Source organism: Leopardus geoffroyi, chromosome D4 (genome assembly GCF_018350155.1).
Source record: "Leopardus geoffroyi isolate Oge1 chromosome D4, O.geoffroyi_Oge1_pat1.0, whole genome shotgun sequence".
In the NCBI taxonomy this organism is placed as follows: Eukaryota; Metazoa; Chordata; class Mammalia; order Carnivora; family Felidae; genus Leopardus; species Leopardus geoffroyi.
The window spans coordinates 29,293,898-29,315,440 of record NC_059342.1 but is presented as its reverse complement, the minus strand read 5'-3'; the positions used below and the strand labels follow the sequence as shown (position 1 = coordinate 29,315,440).

Below are 21,543 nucleotides of genomic sequence, written 5' to 3'. Positions count from 1 at the left end.
TCAATCAGTGTGATATACCACATTAACAGAATAAAGCATAATAATCATAGTCATTTTAATGTTTGCAGAAAAAGCACCTGACAAAATTAAGCACCCATTTATGATAAAAACTCTCAACAGAATAGGTTTAAATGGAAGGTATCTCAATAAATGACAAACCCACAACTAACATCATACTCAATAGAGAAAGTTAAACTGAGAGCTTTTCCTCTAAGATTGGGAACAAAACAAGGACATCTACTGTTGCCAGTTTTATTCAAAATAGTACTGGAAGTCCTATCTACAGCAGTCAGACAAGAAAAAGAAATAAAATGCATCCATATTGATAAGGAAGAAGTAAACTGTCACAGTTTGCACATATGACATGATGCCATACATAGAAAACCATGGACTCTACCAGCAAAACTATTAGAATTAATAAATGAGGGGTGCCTGGGTGGTGCAGTCTGTTAAGTTATCAGGTCAGATCATGATCTCATGGTTTGTGAGTTTGAGCCCTGCATCAATCAGGCTGTCTGCTGTCAGCACAGAGCCCGTTTTGGATCCTCTGTCCTCCTCTCTCTCTGCCACTCCACTGCTCGTGCTGTCTCAAAAATAAATAAACACTTTTTAAAAAGTAAAATTAAAGAATAAATGAATTCCATAAAGTTTCAGGATACAAAATTAATATGCAGAAATCTGTTGCATTTCTATATACTAACAAGAAAGTAGCAGAAAGAAAAAGAAGACAACTCCATTTACAGTTGTACCAAAAAGATTAAATACCCAAGAATAAACTTAACCAAGAAGTTGAAAGACTTATACTCTGAAAACTACTTTCATCAATGAAAGATCTCAAACAATCTAACAGTACTACTTTGATGAAAGAAATTTAAGATGACACAAACTGAAAAATATACCATGCTCATAGCTTGGAAGAATTAATGTCCATATTACCCAAAGCAGTCTGTAGATTCAGTGCTATTCCTATCAAAATACCAATAGTATTTTTCACAGAACTACAACAAATAAACTGAACGTTTGTATGGAACCACAAAAGACACTGAATAACCAAAGTAATCTTGTGAAAGAACAAAGCCCAGTCCCAGATTTCAAGATATACTACAAAGCTATAATAATCAAAACACTATGGTACTGGCTCAAAAATAGACACACAGATAATTGGAACAGAGCAGAGATCCCAGAAATAAACCCATACTTATATGGTCAACTAATCTATGACAAAGGCAAGAATCTACAATGGGGAAAAGACAGTCTCTTCACTAAATAGTGCTGGAAAAACTGGACAACTACATGCAAAAGAATGAAACTGTACCACCGTCTTACACCATACACAAAAAAAAGACCCAAAATGGATCAAAAACAAACATGAGACCTACAACCATAAAACTCCCAGAAGAAAACATAGGTAGTAATTCCTTTGACATTGATCTCAGCAACATTTTTCTAGATATGTCTCCTCAGGCAAGGGAAACAAAAGCAAAAATAGACAATTGGGATTATACCAAAGTAAAAAGCTTTCAGAGTGAAGGAAACCATTAACAAAATGAAAAGGTAATCTAAATGGAAGAAGATATTTGCAAATGATATCTGATAAAAAGCTAATATCCCCAATATATAAAGAATTTACACAAGTCAACACCAAAAATGCAAATTATCCAATTAAAATGGGTAGAGGACCTGAATAGACATTTTTCCTAAGAAGGACATACAGATGGCCAACAGACATGAGGAGATGCTCAGTATCCCTAATCATCAGGGAAGTGTGAATCCAAATCACGGTGAGATGCCACCTTAGACCTTAGACCTAAGATGCCACCTTAGTCTGAATGGCTAAAATTAAGACAAAACCAAGTGTTAGGGAGGATGTGGAGAAAAAGGAAACCTCGTGCACTGTTTGTGGGAATATAGATTGGTGCAGCCACTGTGGAAAACAGTATGAAGTTTCCTCAAAAATTTCAAAATAGAATTATTTTACAATCCAGTAATTCCATTACTGGTTGTTTACCTAAAGAAAACAAAAACACTAATTTGAAAAGATACATGCACCCGTATGTTTTTTGCAGCATTATGTACAATAGCCAAGATATGGAAATACCCTAAGAGTCCATCAGTAGATAAATGGATAAAGAAGTGATATATGTACACAATGCAATATTATTCAGTCATAGAAAAGAATGAGATCTTGCCATTTGTGACAACATGTGTAGACCTAGAGGGTATAATGCTAAGTGAAATATGTCACACAGAGAAAGACAAATATCATACAACTTCACTTATATGTGGAATCTAAAAAGTAAAACAAATGAATAAAGTCCATGAGGCTGTCATGTACAGCATGGGAAATATAGTCAATATTATTGTAATAACTTTGTGTGATGACAGATGATAACTAGATATCACATCATTTCATAATGTATAAAAATATTAAATCACTATGATGTAAACCTGAAACTGATAGGATATTAGTTTTTCAACTAATTATTTTTCAACATTATAAGTCAACAGCAGGCACTTTTGAATCATGAAAGCATTGGTGGCATTTTTTGTCACCTGATCTCTGACCTTCTGTCCTTATCCTCAGTACCTGTGGATGGAACCACAGCCCTGAGGGGAGCCTTCTCAAGCCTGGCAGCTGGGACTCAAACCCTTCCTCCTGGAGCCTGTGCCCTCCTTCTCCCTGGGGAACTCCTGTTCTGCTGGTCTCCAATTCTGTCACCTTGGGAATGGAGAAGCAGACCCTTGCTGGAGTTTGCCTTGCTTTACAGGCCAGAGAGATGATGGTGGGCCTGGCCTTGCTCATGGGGTGTGAAAGGAAGTGGCCCAGAGAATGCTCCTCAGAGACACCCAGTTATTCCAGTCACATATTCACCCATTCTGGGGAAACAGTCACATTCAGAATGGACCACCTTTAAGTCTCTCCCACAGAGAAGCTGCCGTGAATAAGGAGCTAGAGTATTCCACAAATTCAGGTTGTGCCGTGCATTCTCACAAAATAGTCCAGCTGCAGACCTGTGCGTGAGGCTGAGGGAAGTTTGAAAACCCGGTGAATCTTCATAAAGTATCGTAAGTCAGCTCAGCTGCAAAAAAAAAAAAAAAAAAAAAATGAAGGAAAAGCACCAATGTTCCTCTTTACACATTGGCCTCTTAGCAGGTGCTAGCTGTCTGGGCACCTTGGAGCCCATCATGGCCGAGAGAGCCTCCTAGACACTGTCCTTGCAGGTGTTTTGAAACTATTTTTAGTAACATACCATACTTCTTAACTGGAAGGCTTCCTGCAGTGGCCCCATGACAGGTTGAAGACAGCCTGGCTAATGCAGCTACAAACAGAACAGAGGGCAGGAGTCCTCCACACGGTGCCAGCTTCTCATGGGTTTCTCCTCATCCCCCCATCTCATCAGTTCCTCTCTCTGGAAGCACCCTGGCAGGAGCCCTGGGCCAGGCTGCTTGGCCGGGAGCAGGCAGTGGCCAGTGTTGGCTTTGGTAGGACGGCCTTTCTCTTCCAGCTGCCCTGAGGACCCCAGCCCTGACCCAGCTTTGATGTGAACTCAGGCCCGAGCAGAACAGTTCCTGGGCCTGTGCCCTATCTTATCCCTCTTCTCCCAGCACCAGCTTTGGGGAGCACTCTATGCTGTGGACAGAGGGGGCTGCGTGTCTGAACCCTGTCTCTTGAGGCCTCCATATGTTCCTGTGCCCCAGCCTTTGCCGTAGGACACTCCCTACGAACCACTTCCTTTGGCTCCTGCACAGGCCCCAGCAATCAGCTTCTGCCTGTCCTGGGCTTCTGAGAATTTCCACTGAACTCATTCTTCAGAAGCCCTGTCTCTTCTCGTGCAGTCTTCTCCTGTGGCTCCTACGTTTCTTGCCCCACTCGTTTGCCATCTTCACGTGCTCCCTTCCTCTGCACCTCTTTGACCCGGATGAGGCACAAGCAGCTCAGGCGGTGTTCGGTTTCCTCCTGCCCCTGAGGCTTGCTCTCTCTGCCTTCTGTCCTGCTCTGAGCTCATGTTTCTCCCTCCTTCTCCTTCTGTCTTTGTTGCTGGACCACAGCAGTCACAGGTAAAAAGTTAGCTAGCATCTGAAACGCAGAGTTAAGTTCTGTAGTTGTTGAACTCAAATGAACTTAAATTCAGCCAACAATGCAGATTGCCTACTTCAGCTGCAGGGAGGTGGACATGTGTGACTAGAGACCGTGAGTGGAACAGTGTGGAGGTTGAGCTGTCTCATAAAGATGACACGAGGTCCAAGTGGCCGGCCTCCACAGTCCGCTGTCATGGCTGTGCCACTGCGGTGCTTCCAGCCCAATGGAGGCCCTGGGATCAATGGCAGTCCCCCTGCACTTGGGGTCTAGGAAGTACATTAACTCTTTTAAGGTGTCTCAGGCAGGCTTATGCAGTTTCATCCACAGAGACAGACTGTGTCTGACAGAGGTTACCCACAGCATCTGTGATTCTGAGTAAAAACCATGCAGTGGTAATATGAACACCAAGAGCCACAGTGAACCCCACCTAGGCTGGTGGCCTGCCCCCCACCCCCCAGCAGAGCCCCTCCCAGCTGAGGTTGAAGAGAGCTAATGCCATCAAGGTATGCCCCACGGTATCCTGTGCTGCCTGAGCATGTGCCTTGACTGCCGGTCAGAGGTGGTAGCCCTGGATTGAAGGGTATCCAGGGCCATGCGATAGTCCGAGGGCGGTCGGTCACCCTACCAGAAGGCCCTCTGTGGCGACGGAGAGGAAGCTGACCTTTGGCTGCTGTGGCTAATCAAATATTTGAGTGGTCTATAGAAACTGCCACACACAAAATGAATATGTAGATTACTGTCAAAATCAGGGCTTCTTAATGTGCTTGTGTCTAAAAAAATCACAGCAAACTCAACACAATTCAGTTGTGAGATTCCCACCCTTCCCTTTTTGCTGAGCTGAAATTCTTAGGAAAATACACCTAAGAATGCCTTGAGGCTGTATTTAGCAGAACTAACAATTCCTGTGTTTCCTGCTTCCCTTGAGAATCAGGTGTTAAAACCTTAGATGTCTATTAAAAAGCAAGTGGGCCCAGGTTGCTAGCCCAAGAATGCCATTTATAAAGCTGTTTGTGTGAAAACAGGTGGCATTTTCCTTTCAGCACTTTCCAGTTCTCATATTCGTGTGAGCCTTTTGCAGACAGGCTGCAGCACGGCTTGCCTCTGCTTCCCCACAGCAAATACTCGCACAGCCTGTGACTGGCATTCCAGGAAATGTGGGGCTTATTTGTAGCCTTTGTGAGTCTGGGGCCATTCTGTCAGAAGAGGGTGATCATTAGGAAATGACTCTGCTCCCTGGATGGCCAACCTCTGAGAACAGACTGGCTTTGCTCATCACCTTGAAAACAAAATGAGAGTCATTGAAAGCTAACAGGAATGCAGCTGCTTTTCAGGGAAGGACGGATCCGGTTGGTCTACTAGACAAAGAGATGAATCTGTCTAGTTAGTGTTTTAGTTTTCTTTCTCCTCTGTGCTCATTGCAGATGGCTCCAACCGATGAGCTAAGCCACGAGATTGCTGGCTTTCTTGACCAGACCTTGTACAGATGGGATCGCCTCTGCCTGGAAGCACCTAGGTCAAGAAAACTGGCCCGAGAGCTCCTGGCTGAGCTGCACGCTCACATCCAGCATCGGCAGGCTGCACATGGAGCTGCCGTGCATGCAGCAGGCTCCCCGAGATCTTGTGACGAAACAATGAGACTGATTCATCGTGGAACGAGTAGTGAGGATGAGCCATAGACATCTTGGTGAGAGCTGCTAGAACATATTTTATGAAGTCAGAAGACAAATTCCTTAGCCCAAACTCAGTCTGGCTTATTAGTTCATGACTAGATTGTGCGTTGAGCATTCCCTACCTGCTCAGCCCAGCTGTCAGAGAATCGCTGAAGACAAGCCTTGAATAGGAGAACACTTTCGTTTCCCTTTTTCCTTATATCAAATGAAGATACACAACTATTACTTGAGTGGTTCAAAGTCTTTGGACCGAGAAATTGGTCATGAACCACTGATCAGTTTAGAAGTAACTTAGTCCTTTTCCACAGATCTCTTTTTTCAGAAATCAGGCTACTGTTATTGGTGTTTCTTTTAATCCACAGGGCTTTGAGATAAAGCCACACTCTTGCTTCCCTAAGAAATTCTTCACTAAGGAGTCTCTCGGGCACCTCCGAGGGGAAGCAGAGGCCATCAGGCCCAGTAGCAAGTGGTAGTGACTGGGGCCACTGCTGTGGTGGGCAGTCAAGCCAGCTCAGCTGTGGAGAACAGCACTGCTTAGCAATGAAATAAAGCCGGTTCTAATGCTAACTCTTTTTGCTTTCTGTTTGCTAAACACTCCCACCAAGGGAGCTCACATTGCCTCAGAGAGGCCTGATGTGAGAATATAGGATATGTTCTGGAAGAAGACATTATATTTCAGTTGTCTAATTAACTGAGGTGGGAATTAGAAATTCCTAATAAAGAATAGGTAACCCCAGGGGCGCCTGGGTGGCTCAGTTGGTTGAGCATCCGACTTCAGCTCGGGTCATGATCTCACGGTTTGTGGGTTGAGCCCCACGTTGGGCTCTGTGCTGACAGCTTGGAGCCTGGAGCCTGCTTCTGATTCTGTGTCTCCCTCTCTCTCTGCCCCTCCCCTGCACATGCTCTGTCTTTCTCTGTCTCTCAAAAATAAATAAATATTTTAAAAAATTTAAAAAAAAAGAATAACCCTAATATTTATTTCACATCAATTGAAAATTTTTTCCCTTTCCAAGTTTGTTTTTTTTTCTTACATGAGCTAAAATCCTCCCAGGACCTCACTTTTTTTTTTTTTTTTTAAGTTTAATCTGCGAGTGAGCAAGCAGGAGAAGGGCAGAGGGAGAGGGAGAGAATCCCAAGCAGGCACTATCAGTGCAGAGTCCGACGTGGGCTCAAACTCAACAAACCATGAGATCATGACCTGAGCTGAGATCAAGACACCCAGGTGCTCCTCAAGTTTATTCTTCATATGCATTGATTGTGTACTCTTTTGTGTGTACACACTCTTTTGTGTGGGTCGAATCAGTCAGAACTTTTATGGCTACTTTGTTAGTGTTAGTAATCTCTGAGTCTCCTGCAATTTGAGCTCCTATTTGAGGTGTGAGTAGCGTTTTGTTGTATTAGAGGTCGTGGTTTTAGGGGAGTTTCCGTTTCGGTATATGGATCTACCTAAAGATCTGAAAAATTCAAGAACTTTTAACTTTTGAGAAATACTGCAGTTTGAACAGTGCACTGATAAAATACTTTAGTCATGACTACCAGCATTCTCACGTTCATAGAAAAAGTCTTCCTCAAAATGTGTAGTAGTTTTGATAAAGGAGTTTTAGGCTTCATTTAGAGTCAAGGATATCTCTCCTATGTTGTTTGCCATGGAAGCTGTGACCAGCCTCTGTGGGCATGAAGAAGGGAATCTGCTTAGTGGCTGTGAATAGTCCCTAAAGTTTGATTCCCACCAGGAATCAAATTCCCTTGTGGGTGTGCTCCCACTAGAAATCCAGTCATGCTGTATTCCACAGCAAACAATATAAACAAGACTGTTACCCACCTCAGACTGTTGAAGCTGCATTTCTAGAAGGTTCCTTCCTGTCCTGACCTTACCTCAGCCTGTTTGTAGTATCTTCAGTTCCTTTACAAAGCCTCTAAGTTCTCTCAAGCCTTGGACATGTGAGTCAGCACCTGACCAGACTATCTGATCTGGCAGCCAAGCGGTTCTTGGGTCTCAAGTGAACCTTCATTGTCTGTGAAGGCTTTCATGAAGGGAATAGCAGGCACTGGTTTGTGTACTGATTTTGTTTTCTCTCCTTGCCCTTTCCCACTAAGAAGAGGGAGAATGCTCCACGGGGGAAACCAAGGAAAAGAGGACTGCTCCGCAAACTGGAGGGGCAGCTGCAAAGCCTCACAGGCAGTCAGGCCCTGGTCATCACTTTAGAAGGGGTTACCCCATCATTCCATTCACTTCTCTGAGGGGGAGGGAACCTCCCAAAGGGCAGATGGAGGGGGGCACAGGGCAGAAAGGTAGGAAGCGACACCCTCCACTTGACAACCCCAGAAGACACCTTGTGCTCCCTCCACTCCCAAGCAAGCCCATACCCAGCTACCAGTAAGGAAACCCAGTCAGGGCAGAGAAAGCCAGGGGCAGGCTGGAAACTCCACCTTCTCATTCAGTTGCCTTGGATTTGGGGGGGGAAAGTCTGGAGACATGGGTGTTTTTCAGTTTCTTGAAAGAAGATCTCGCTAGAAAAGGGCTCTGGTGAGAATGCACATCAAGGCAGGTGGCATGAGCGAAGCGAAGGCCCTGTAGGCCACTGAGCCTTGTCCCCCCTTCCCCCGTTGGAGAGCCAGGAGCACGGAGGCCTACGGCGTGCATTAAGCAGCAGGGCTGAGGCCCAGAGGCTGTATGTGGGGTTGACCGGACTGGGTTTCTTTCCAGCACAGGGTCTGTGCCAGGCACGTGCCTTTGGCTTCCGCCAGCAGAATATCCAGTGAAGAGTGGCTTAAACAGGCAAGACACCTGATGGTGTCAGACACACAAAACCCAGAGAGGTGGCTAATTCAGCCACTCAACAATGTCATGGCTGCAGATCAGCTTCACTGGAGTTCTGGCTTTTCTCTCCAAGTTCAAGAAAGCTGCCAAGCCCAGGCCTTTCTGACAGCCTCCAAGAAGGCTCTCGTGTCTCTGCTCGCAAGCCCACACCAGACCCTCATGTCATTGGCAGACCCAGCCGCCACAGAATGGGGCTTGCTGCCACCCTGTTGCTAAGATTTATTGGGACACTAATGAGGCTTGAGCTTCAGGGCCTTGCACCACCTGGCCCCTCCCCAGGCCCTGGGAGAGGCCCCGGCATTGTGCTCCCATGGTCGTCTCTTTTGTAAAATCTGTAAAGAAACGTTAACTGCAACTGGCAAAAATGCCTCCGTGTGCTCCTACTGTCCCCCCTGCCCCTGGGCAGTGTGCACCTTCTGCGATCCAGCTGAGGGAAGCCAAGTTGGTTCGGCACCACTTCGGGGCACAGTGAAGTTACTGTGGAGGACCAGCTTCCAAGAATGCTGGCACCAGCCCAACCAGTTCAGCTGGTGCTGGCCCAGGGGCTGTGGCACAGCAGAAGGGTGGCCTGTGCCACCACAGGCCCGCAGGTGCACAGGAGCAACAATGAGGAAGTGTGAAGAGTCCTTCCAAGACCTCTGGCTTGGGTCTGGGGCGAACTTGATAGAGGTTTTTGGAGACCTGACAACAGCTCTACAATTCTGTGTTCCCCACAGCAAGCCGGGAAGCTGAGTAGAGCTTTCTAAAGTCTTAGTAATGAAGTTTTAGGTAAGCGTGCTGGAGAGACTGTGGGAATGTATAAAATCACTGTGCCAACAAGAGGTGATCAGAGAGGCAGAGCTGCCAAAAACTAGAGAGGAAAGGCATGACTGGCCACGTATTAATGCAAAGGCTGTCACCCACTGGTACTTCACGGTGTGTGGCATGTTAGCTCTTTTAAATCTGTAATTTATTTTTTCATTATAAATAAAAAGTCACAATACACGTGAGTTTGTATTCACTAAAGAGTACAGTCTTTCTCAGAAAAAAGCTTCCCTTCTCTCCTCAATTATGGAAGCTCAGGCCACACAAAACCTGTATAGACCTGCCCCTAGAAAAGACCAATTTGGCGTAGCCTTTGGGCCTGAGAATCTTGCCGTCAGATACCTACAAACTGGGGTCCCACAGCCAGGGAAGAAGGGAGGGGGCTGCAGGGAGGCGGTTGGCAGGGGCTGCTGAAACAAAACAACGTGCATCGTACAGGTCTTTCTCTTCTGTAAGCCAGCCTCCCATACTACCACCCAGTGTAAATGGAACTGGCCTGTACACATTGTTCTTCCCCGATTCTAAAGATGGAGCTCGTCCGACAAAGCACAGCCCATACCCGCTGTGCGCACCACTGTTTCACAGACTTGTGACCCTCGTGCTGCAGCCTCCACAGGGTCCCCTAGGAGTCATGGGATGGAATCCCCCCGCTCCAGTGGCATCTGCCAGACCCAGCCCACCCTGGTTCTGCAGTCAGACAGCTGGCATGGGTTTCCTGGATGATCGCTCTGCTTCCTGATGTGCCACCCCACACCTCTCCATCGGCCAGAGGCACCTGAGCAAGCAGGGGGCAGGTGGCCAAGATGTGTCTCTGAAGAAGCCCCTTGCTGAACTGTCCTGGGCTGTTCATGTCATTGTGCATTTTTAGCACTTCTCGGCCCCGTTGCTCACTGGTGGGACAAGGATGCTGGGACAAAAATGGAAACATGTCTAGAGGGCAGGAGGAAGCCATACCTTCTGTCACGGTGGAGAAGTCACAAGCAGGGGCTTGAAAGGGGGGACCACCGCGGTGGCCAGAGATGTGAAGGAGATCAGAACGGAGCCTGTCCTGTTACCCAGAGGGGCAGGGGGCGAATGTGAGGAACGCTGGTCCTTGTTTGACAAGGAATGCGAATTGATTTTGCTTCCAGGGAAGCAGAGACATGAATTTTCTGTGCTTCTCTCCCTTCTTTTCCTCTCTTCCCTCCTGTCCCCCTCCCTTCCGCCCCGCCCCGTCAGCAGTGCTGGCAATAGCCTTTTCCTTGCCTGACACTGGTTTTCACATGGATTCCACAGACTGTCAAACACTTGTCACTTATTACTCCACACCAAGCCACTTTACTCCTAAAGAACCAAAAGCAAGGCAAAATATGTGTGTGGTAAGGCCTTCTTCTTAAATCCAATTCCACAATTTTATACCGTGAGTCCAAATCCTATCCCTCATACACAGACTGGTAATGAAGTCTACAATGTCAGCCTTTCCTTTTCCCCAGTCGCAACATAATCACGATGATAACTTCCTGTATTTGGGGTTTTGGGTAGGACACTCGGATTCTTTTATGCGGAAAGTTTCACATTTAACTTTTCTGTAGAAAAGCAGAGTTAAATCAGTGTTGAACATCTCACTGGCCTCTGGTGTTTCCCTCACTATGACGAATCCACGGATATCAGCCGGGATTCTTGGTGGCAAGCCACAGGATTGGACACAATGTTAAAAGTAAAAGGGAACTGATCAAAAGTATCTAAAAGCCCACAGAATTGTCAGGCAGACAGGACTTGGTGCCAGGCAGCTAACAACAGTGCCCAGACCTGGCTTCAGAATGACCTGTGAGGAACCTCCTGCTGTCGCCACCAAATCCTGCCACATAGAACCTTTGTGGCTTGTTTGTGCGAGGCCCACCACCCCCACAGGGACACAGTCCCTGTCCCCACTCTGGGGCACCAGTGCATCTGACAACCTGTACGTTGGCTGGAAGGGCACCTGGAAAAGCACGTGTCCTGCTTATTTTGCTTCCATGACATTACTGGACACCTTGGATACCAGTGGTCTCCTACTTACAGGAAGGGGTCAGGGCCTAGGCAGCTAGAGAGAATAAAAACTCCACAATATGTATCACCTACTCTTTAGCATTCGAGAAGGTTGAGTACCATGAAACAGCCCGACGGCTAATCCAGAAGAGGTAGAGAAGGGCCCTTGGCAGAGAGCCAGTGCGCAGACACCTGAGGCCGAGTTTCTCCAGTGTGGCGCGATTGACAGTGTAGAGCAGGTGCATCCATGTGGGGGTGTCATGTGCGCTGGAGGGTGTTAGCAGCATCCCTGGCCTCTCCCCACTACGTGCCAGCCCAGCGGCGACAAGACTCTCTCCAGAATGTCTGGGAGGAACCCCCCTCACCCTCCGCTGGAGAACCATTGCTCTAGCTGGGGGTTTGTTTCTGGAAAGACATCCTGGAGAGAAACACGAACAGTTTCAGACATGTAAATTAGACTTAATAGGCTCCTAATAGAACTAGATAATCTGAATCCAAAATTCTTAGGGAAAAAATAAGCAATCAGGAACAGGCAGGAAAAATCTGAAAGTAAAGTGTAATGCGGTATAAAGAGGTGGAACAAGCACTGGCATGTGCTTTAAGGCTGCAGTGTGACCGCAGTGTGGTAGGACCAAGGGAGCTGCACACAGAGACCCCCATCTGGGTGGCGAGCCCCTCCTCATGGACCCAGCCAGAAGTCCTCAGGTCCCGCACAGGCCTGGGCAGCCTCTAATCCCGTCAGTCCCTGTTTCCTCCCTGCCAGTTTTCCCTTGGCTGGCAGAACATTCTAGGGCTTCCCCTCAGCTGGAGAGCTGGTCCCTGCTTGTCCCCTGACCTTTTCCTGGGGAGCGCTCCCAGGCTTCATCGTTGCACCTCTGCCCTGTGTACTTTCCCTGCACTGGGCTTTCACGTAGTATCTTTGTGCAGAGGGGCCACACCTTCTCCCAGACCACACGCCTGGACGTCCCACTACCCACTGGGCATCCCCTGGAGGTCGGATGACCATCTCAAATTAACATGTGCAAAGCCGATGCCACCAGTTCCATGCCATCCCCCTAAACCCACGATCTTCCCACGTCAGTGGATGGTAACTCCATCTTTCCAGTGACTGAGACCCAATTCTGTAGTTACTCTTGATTCTTCTCTCTCTCACTCCCACATCCAAGCCATTAGAATATTCTGACCATTTCTTGCCCTCCACTCTTAGACACCGTCATCTGCCTGGCCTCCCTGCTCCTGCCCACCTTGCTGCAAGCAGCCTTAGAGATCTCTCTCCAGTGCAACATGGCATGCCGCTGTTCCAGGCATTCCAAATGCTCCGCACTTCACGCTGAGTAAAACCCAACATTCTTAAAATGGCTTTAAGGCCCCACACAATCTGGACCCCTTTTACTCTCTGACTTCTACTAATTTTCTCTGCAACTCCTTCACCCACCTACCACCACCACCACATGGGCCCCCAACAGTGACTCCACACATGGTATACTCCAACACCAGGGCCTTTGAACGGGCTGTCCTGAACCTCCTAGACATGCAGGCCAGTTCCCTTGTCTGCTCACAGGTCACCGTCTCCATGAGGCCTCCCTGACATTGACAATTGCACTCCACTCTCCTCCACTTCTCACCCTGCACTACCTTGGCTTTTGTCCCCGACACACCACTCCTAGACACCAGGTAATCTACTTACACCTTTTGTCTATTCTTGTCTCCACTACAGGTGCCTGAAATAGTTGCAGGCATATCAAAGATGCCCAATAATTATTTTTTGAATTGATCTGTAAAGGGATTTAGTATATGATAAAAGCATTTTGATCAACAGGGAAAAGATGATGACGGGAAATCCAGTTGGATCTCCACTTCTTTGATGAAAAGACACATTCCAAAATAAAATGTCCAACCCTCTTTCTTTACCAAATGTCAGCATCTTGAAGTCTGGGCTGGGGTTCTCTCCACAGAAGGCTCTGGCAGTTCTGCTTGGAACTGGGTGGTAGGAAGGCTGCTGCTACTCTGGGAAGAGAGCCTATTACTAAGATAAATAAAAAGCCGTTTATAGAAGCAGAACCTCCCTGATGTAGAAAGAATGTTTTTCTATTTCATTTAGAATTCCTTGCTTCCCCCTCCCCCACACACCCACGTCCCTGCCTGGGTCTGCAAGTCGAAGTCCCAGGGCCACAGCTTCCAAGAAGGCCTCTTAGTCCTTTGTGGGGAGGCCAGGGAGGAGGGAAGGGGTCTTTCCCTGCCGGAGGTGGGGAGGGCCTGAGGTCCCACCCATATCACATGGAAACTTCCACAGATTCTCCATTTGGGGCCCTTCAGCCAAATGGGAGCACTTTCTATGTAAGATAGAAAACCCACGGGACCTGGGTAGCTCAGTCAGTTAAGTGTCCAATTCTTGATTTCATCTAGGGTCATGATCTCACAGTTTATGAGATTGAGCCGAGTTGGGCTCTGTGCTCACAGCATAGAGCCTGCTTAGGATTCTCTCTCTCTCTCTCTCTCTCTCTCTCTCTCTCTGCTTCTCCCCTGCTCACATTCTCTCTCTCTCAAAATAAATAAACATTAAAAAAGAAAACCCAGAAACCAGGACACCTGGGTGGCTCAGTCAGTCTTGGTTTCAGCTCAGGGCATGATCTCACAGTTTGTGGGTTTGAGCCCTGCATCGGATTCTGTGCTGTCAGTGCAGCCCTGCTTGGGATTCTTTCTCTCCCTCTCTCTCTGCTCCTCCCCTGCTGGCTCTGTCTCTCTCTCAAAAATAAACATTTTTTTAAAAAAGAAACCCCAGAAACCACAGAAGACAAATAAAATTGACCATACAGAAACTTTAGCCAAAAATCCAGGGCAACTGCATGGCTCAGTTGGTTGTCTGACTCTTGATCTTGGTTTTGGCTCAGATCATGATCTCATGGTTTGTGAGATAGAGCCACATGTCAGGTTCCACACCTAGCATGGGATTCTCTCTCTCCCTCTTTCTCTGCACCCCCCAAATAAATAAAATAAAAATTTAAAAACAAAATAACCAAAAATCTAAATAGAAATAACACTCTGGGGGAAATCATTTGCAACACATGACAAATAACTAAGTTTCTAACTGTAAAAGCTCTTCTACATCAATAGAAGGCCTCCCACCCAGAGACTGATGGGCCAGTGATACAAACACTGCACACAATTAACAGGAGAAATACAAAGGACTCTGGCAAGACTTTTAAAAAATATTTAACACGGCTATGAGAAACTCAATTTTTTGTCTCATATCGATATGGTTGGAAAAGCCAAAAGGACTGACACGGCCAGATGGGTGAGGGGTGGGACACAGGCACTGTCCCACATACAGAGAGAAGGACAAGTGGTCATGTTGTAATATTTAAAATGTATACATCCCTGGGGCGCCTGGGTGGCTCAGTCGGTTAAGCATCTGACTTCAGCTCAGGTTGTGATCTTGTGGTTCGTGAGTTCAAGCCCCACATCAGGCTCTGTGCTGACAGCCTGGAGCCTGCTTCAGATTCCGTGTCTCCCTCTCTCTCTGCCCCTCCCCAACTCGATCTCTGCCTCTCTCTCTCAAAAATAAAATTAAAAAAAAATTTTTAAGTAAAATTTAAAAAATAAAATGTATACATCCCCAAAACAGTGTGGTAACAGAATCGCCATATGATCCAGCAATTCCACTTTTAGGTATATCCCTGAAAGAACTGAAAGCAGGAACCCAGAGGAGTATTTGTCCACCATGTTCCCTGTGGCTCTACACAGCAGCCAAAGATGGAAACGATCCAAGGGTCCATCGACAGATCAGTGGATCAACACAGGGGTCTATCCGGACAGAGGAATATTACCAGGAATGAGGCTCTGACACCTGCTATAGCATGGACAAAACTTGAGAATATTTTGTTAAGTGAACAAAGCCAGACACAAAAAGACAAATACTGTGTGATTACACACAATATTTGTAAGAGGTGTCCAGAGTAGACAAATTTATAGAGACAGAATGGAGGTTGCCAGGGGCAGGGAGGGGGGCGGTCTGGGGATGGAAGTTAGTGTTTAATGGGGACAGAGTTTCACCCTGGGGAGATGAAAAAGTTCTGTGGACGGGCGGTGGTGATGGTCGCACAACACTGGGAAGGTACTTAATGCCACTGCACTGTATGCTTGAAAATGGTTAAGACGGTAAATTTTCTCATGTAAATTTTCCAAAATTAAAATATTAAATAAAAAAATTTTACATATCCTGTTCTCCATTAACAAATATCCAGTTCTTCAGAGCCACCGTTTTCCATTTCGGGTTGCACGGACCCCGCCGGAACCCACCCACAGACACACTGGTGCCGTGAATACCCAGAATGCCCAGGGAGACTTCCTGCAGCACTGTTTCAAATAGGCGCTCACTGAAAACAGCTCGAAGGCCCCGCGGTAAAGGGACGGTTAAACAGACCAACAAATGAACAAAGAGGAACACACACCCTAAGAGTTGATGCTAGGCCCTGTTATCAGGGTTTTACATCAATTCATTCATCAAATTCTCACAACCACCTAACAGAGTTATCCAGTTTACAGATGAGGAAACAAACCCAGGGAGATGCACAGACGACGTCTGGCAGGGCCGGGCTCTGAGCAAAGGAGCCCACCAGCTATGTGCCACTACTGCCTCCTGAAGGGTGTGATGTTCAGACCACAGGAACGTCCAAACAGAAGTCAAGCTCCTGCGAGCCAATCTTGAAAGTCTGTCACGTGGAAAGATCGGTGTGCGCTCTGCTCCCATGTGGGCACAGAGCCGGGGCCGTGGACGTGCGCTTACCGGAGTGCATCTGTGGAGTCAGTCTGTGCGGGGCCAGGCCCGTCAAGCTCCTAATGGTGAAGGTTTTGGAGAAGGGACCAGGTGAACATGTGGCGGGAAACCTACTTTTTGCTCTACATATTGTTTCTATTTGTTTGCATCTTTGATGTATACCAAGAAAAAAAAATTGTATTCAGCAACACATACAGGTGGATTCAGGTTTGCCTGTTGCAAGACAGGCTTATGTCAACCGGTGCTAGGAGGGAACGGGGGTTCAGGGCCACCTGGAGCTGCACAAGGGGACACCCTCCCTGGTATTTCCCGCACTTTGCTCAGCACCATGCCATTTTACAGCTTATTTAAGGGACTTATGTTCTAGCCTTGAACATTGAGTCTTCTACTAAAAGACAACCTGGTTGCATCCAGATGCCAGACTTACAGGGAAGATGGCCTGAGGACTGGGGTTTCCCGAGCATCCCCGGTGGGAGCAGGGTGTGGGCCATGACCCAACATCCCAATTATCCTCTCATTTATCCCCATGACACACACTTACTTTGAGAGCCTCTCCTTACCGTACCTGATGTTCAAGTCCTGGGAGACTGAAATCAGGCGGTCGGGTGGTGGAGCCTGAAGCATCAGGCTGAGGAGCGCTGAGGTCTTAGCCCAGAGGGCTTCCTTTCCTTCTGCCTTTCCCATCTCCGGGAGTATCCTCTCCAGTCCTAGGACACTCCTGCCCCCGAGGCCTGTTCTGCCAGACCTGGTGCAACAAGGGAAGACTGTTAGAACGGAAAAGAACTTTCTGGAACACGGGGCTCTTGGCAGTACTGCCAGGGCCCAACCACATGCGGTTCCGGCACCTCCCGCACCGCCCACAGACAGGAACGCCTCCTGGGCTGGGCTCCGGCAGAGGAGCCACCGCCACAGGCCGGCAGAAGGAGCACAAGGAGGCTTAAGAAAAGAGAAACCGCGGCATCCTGCACCCCCTCAGTGTGACAGCGGCGTAAAGTGGCAGAGCCGTCGGAAGTGACTCAGGGAGCTGGAGCAGGTGGCGGGAGGAGCCTTTTGAGAGTTCTCCGTCCCTTCCCAGTCCTGGGGGCTGAGGAGCCAAAGCCCTGGGCTCATTTTATCTCCCCCAGGGCAGTTTCACGTGCGCTGTGTGGGACAGATGGAACTCTGCGGCCGGAGAGACTTTTACCTGCATTTCTGCGTTCTGCTTTGCATCACGCATGCGCGCGCACACGCACACGCACACACGCACACACGCACACGCACACCGGTCTTGTTGCTATCACCAGCCCTTCCCAGGCCCGGCTCCCAAGCGTGGGCTGCTCCGGCAGGTCTTCTGCACCCGTGCTCCGACACCAGGGTGCCCGATCCCCACCCACCATCCTGGCAGGAGGCTCTCAGCTACCAGTGCTGGTCCTGGGAACGTCGTTTTACAGGAATTTCCTTCTGCCCCCGGGCTCGGCTGATGGCCGCCTCCTTCTTTTTTCACACCCTCTGGACTGGAACAGAAATGCCTTATTAGCCGATCAATCTCCCAGACAGCACCAAAGGGTGGGAAAAGATCTATAAAACCCCCGCCTATGAATAGCCCGGATCCGCCTCTCCTCCCATTCCACCCTGTAAACCCCCAGGGCCCAGCCAGGGAAGGCCCAGGTCATTGTCCTCAGGACAGTGGCCTGGGGCGGGGGCCATGAGTTCATGCCCTCCCCGCTGAGCTTGGCCTCGGGCACCACCCTGGGAGGTCCAGACAGCCCTTTAAACCCACACCTCCCTCAGGCTTCTCTCTACGCCCCCCAGCCCCGACCTTGGGCTGAAGGGGCTCCAGAAGTCTAGGGTTCCTTAGGTATGGAGTCTTTACCATAGCTGGACACCCCGCCCCCAACCCGCACTGAAGCCCCCCCCACCTCCCCCTCTGTAGCAAGAGCCGGTTCAGCCCAAGGTGTCCTGAGGAGAGGGCGCTCCAATGGACCATCTAACCCCAAAGCAGCTGCACTTTGTCACCTGCCTGTGACAGCTGCAGCAGCCCCTCTCTTACTTCTCAGGAATGGGGTGCGGTGGGCCCTGTCACCCCAGGCAGGCTGGCTAGCAGAGGCCACAGGCCTGGGGTGCCCAGAGATCTGTCAAGCAGGAGGCCCGCTGGGACAGACTACTCACTCACCAGTGTAGGTCTGCCCTGCTGAAGGGGTGGGCAGACCCCCTTCACGCCCCTCATTCTCCTACCTGGCCGCTCATCTACTGAATGAGCAAGTGGTTGGCCCAGAACATAGAGCTCTAAAAACACTGGCCCTTGATCACAGCTCACTCAGCTTTTGCTTTCCAGCTGCCCGGTGGGTTTCAGGTGTCTTTGGTGAGGCCGACTGAGGCCGAGGCAGGCACTGTGAGATGGGCCGCCCCACGCGGCTCCCCACGGCTCCAACCCAGGCCGAGGTGCAGCCTGCACTCACCCTTCGCCAAGTGTCCACACTGAACCAGGCAGGCCAGGGAAGAAAGCCAGAACGCACTGGAAACGTCTGTCTGAAGCCTCTTTTTTGGAGCTCTGTTCTTCATTTTAAAGGGATGGTGGAAGGTTAGGGACGCAGTTTACTATTTCTGGTTCCTATACTTGGGGTACCGGGTTCTTCTTGCTATTGTGACATGTCTGTACCTCATTTGGGATGGAGACTATTACTTCGATGTTTTGATTTGAAATTCCAATAAAAATAAATGCTTTGAAACCCTGTAATCCTAAAATAGAGGCCAAGAGGGAGAACTGAAACATCTTCCCTTGTATTTCTTCCCTGCCTCCTCCCCCACCTCCATTTCCAGTCCTGGTACAGACAGAGCTCCCAGCACTTCGGCCCTGGCTGAGGCCCAAAGCCGGGTGGTGGGAGCCGGACAGGCAGCGGAGGGTCCTGGGGTGGGGTGGGGGCTCCCACACCTCCTCCTTCTGAAGCTCTGCCCCTCAGCCTAACTGCAGAAGAGGGGGCACAGGACCACCTCAGGCTGGCCAGGGGGTGGCAGCCAGGCCCCAGCCAGGCCAAGCACAGGGTGGAGGACCCAGGGGACACCAGAGGCCTGGCCGCTGCCAAATATGCTGGAAGCCAAGGTGAACCGGGGAGATGGGCTCCTGTCCCCAGCCTAACTTGCTCTTGGAAGACACAGCGTCTGCTCACTGAGGGGTGGAGGCCTCTGGTTCTAGAGAGGTGGACGGTGTTTGGCAGTGTACCAGTCAACTCAGAGAACAAGACTGCTTCTTGGATAATTTCTGGTAGAACACCACCCGTCCTGTGCTTGACTGCCTGGCTGGGGTGGTGGCAGGCTCCCGCAGTGTCCCCCACATCCCTTGCAAGGGCTTGGCGGGCCTGGGCTCCTCCCAAGAAGGGAGACTGCTTACAGACTCCACTCCTGGTGGGGATCCCCCGACAGCCCCCGTGAAGCGACTGGTTCCTGACAGCCAGTAAAGGCTGAGTGTTTCGGGGTCAGAGTTACCACTTAAGGAAGCTGTAAGGGGCAGGCACCACGGTTGCTAGGTGTTTCTTTGCTTTGCTAGATCAGGGAACCCACGAGGATTTGTGGGACCCTCTGCTGGGGATGTGTGATCTTGCTGGTAAGAGGCTCGTTCCTCTTGGTTTACTTCCCACGCTCATTCTGGGGATGGTTCATCCCGTCACATCTGCTTCACGTGGGAATCGTGGCAGGGGTCAGGGGAACCACCAAGGCCAGAAGCGGGGTCCGGGGGAGCAGACAGCAGAAACTGTGGCACCGAGAAAGTGTGCCAGACTGCCATGCAGACAGGTTTTTTGTGACTCCTCCATGGTGACTTGAGTGCATCCGACTCAAGTTGCCATTTTCCCAAAGCAGGTCACATGGGGGCACCTGACCCCACCCTGGCCCAGGCCCATTCTGACAGCAAATGGGATGAAGAGGGAGGCCTGTCAACCCTCAGCCCGTTGGTGAAGAGGTGGGCCGTCCCTGACAAGTGCAGCACTGAGTGCACAGGCCACAGCATGTGGTGCAGTCCCAGGGAGGAAAATCCTGAGGCATGTGGACCCACATTCATACGCTGCCTGTCACTTAGTAGGACACCTCGGGGATCTGGCCTGTTAAACCCGTCGAGGCGAGATCCACAGTGGGAACCAGGATAGGGCAGGCTCACACCCAGATCCTGGTCTCCACCACAGCCCATCTTCTGTCCCCAGGGCTCCTGGGTCTTCTGTGAATTCTCCGGCCTGGACCGAGGCCACTCTTGGGAGGTGCCACGTGGTCATGTGAAGAAAAGCAGCCCAGGGAGGGCAGGGTGCTTTCTAACTCAAATCCTACTACACACCCTAGGTGACCCGCCACGGTTACCAGCGTGAAGCTTTTTTCTGCAAGCAGATGAAACATTTAAAAAAGTAGCATGCTGGCCTTAGAGACCTGCCTCCTGGCTGACGGCGGCCACTCTGCAATCCAGCAGCCCCGCCAGGCTCTGGCCACGGGCTCCTCCTCTGCACCCTCGCTGCCGTCCTCTTAGGAGATGCTGAGGTGCAAGCTAGGAAAACCTGTTCGAGATTCTGAAGAAACTAGGAAGGGGTGGATAACAGGGTGTGGTCAGAGCACCAACAGGAGGTCTCCGTGCAGGCCCACTCACTCTTCCTCCCTCACCTTCCCTGTGGTCCCTGTGGGGACCACACCCGACACAGGTAAGGATGCCCGCGTCTGCAAGCCGAGAAGGCAAACAACCCACGGGACTCAGCCGAAGCCGTGACCGGGGGTGTCAGTTCAGATGACCCCAGAGGACTTGGGATCACAGGAGCAAGGCAATTAGCTGTCTTGGTGCAAAATCCCGTGCGAGCGGTAGCTCAGCTCTGCCTCAGTGGTTTCTAAGGACAAAGGAGGCTTTCACAAGAAGAGGCTAAGCACTGGGCCGGCTGGTTGCCCACAGCCCACGAGGAGGCAGTGAGTGGCTGTGTGCACGCAGCTAGGTGGGCAAGCGCTGTCGGTGCCTCTGGGTCCCTTCCCGCTCCACCTGAGACGGCCGAACACACAGACCAGAGGGAGACAGTGTCATTTATCCCAACGCTTCCCAGGAAGCAGCGTTCTTGCATTTATTCAAATTCACAAATAAAAATCTTTTTTGAGGGAGAGAACATGCAAGCCGGGGGGGGGAGAGAGAGAGAATCTTAAGCAGGCTCCACCCTCAGCGTGGAGCCCAACAAGGGGCTCGATCCTATGGCCCCAGGATTCTGAGCTGAACTCAAGAGCCAGGTGCTCAATCGAGTGAGCCACCCAGGGGGCCCCCAAAATTTGAATCTTGTACCACTATGGCTAACAAAGCACATACAATCATATGCAACGCATGTAACAGAGAAGAGCAATCCCCTAGGAAACCTTCTAGAGTAACAGTCACCGTTAAAAGAATTCTGGAGAC

General features: G+C 49.6%; 1 protein-coding gene and 1 long non-coding RNA gene across 8 annotated transcripts in view; one reads left to right on the top strand and one right to left on the bottom strand.

The window, feature by feature from the left end:
* FANCC (FA complementation group C) overlaps positions 1-9,556 on the top strand; it is a 276,077-nt gene extending 266,521 nt beyond the window's left edge. For 3 of the 5 annotated variants that reach the window (XM_045470324.1, XM_045470326.1, XM_045470323.1), the window contains one exon: positions 5,503-6,318. In XM_045470324.1, the coding sequence (XP_045326280.1) occupies positions 5,503-5,757 (255 nt within the window). In that variant the 3' untranslated portion in view covers positions 5,758-6,318. Of the gene's footprint in view, positions 1-5,502 lie in introns of all 5 variants that reach the window. The other 2 variants (XM_045470325.1, XM_045470322.1) reach the window with 2 other exon arrangements.
* LOC123593805 lies at positions 2,234-21,315 on the bottom strand. 3 transcript variants are annotated; one of them, XR_006710545.1, is made up of 5 exons: positions 16,726-21,315; positions 16,000-16,219; positions 13,295-13,409; positions 11,477-11,801; positions 2,234-3,080 (listed from the first exon to the last, which is right to left on the bottom strand). It is a non-coding gene; the product is annotated as an uncharacterized LOC123593805 (long non-coding RNA). The 3 variants fall into 3 exon arrangements; XR_006710544.1 differs by lacking the exon at positions 2,234-3,080 and having other exon boundaries at positions 10,671-11,801; positions 16,702-21,315; XR_006710543.1 differs by lacking the exon at positions 2,234-3,080 and having other exon boundaries at positions 10,671-11,801.
* Positions 21,316-21,543: the final 228 nt, after the last annotated feature.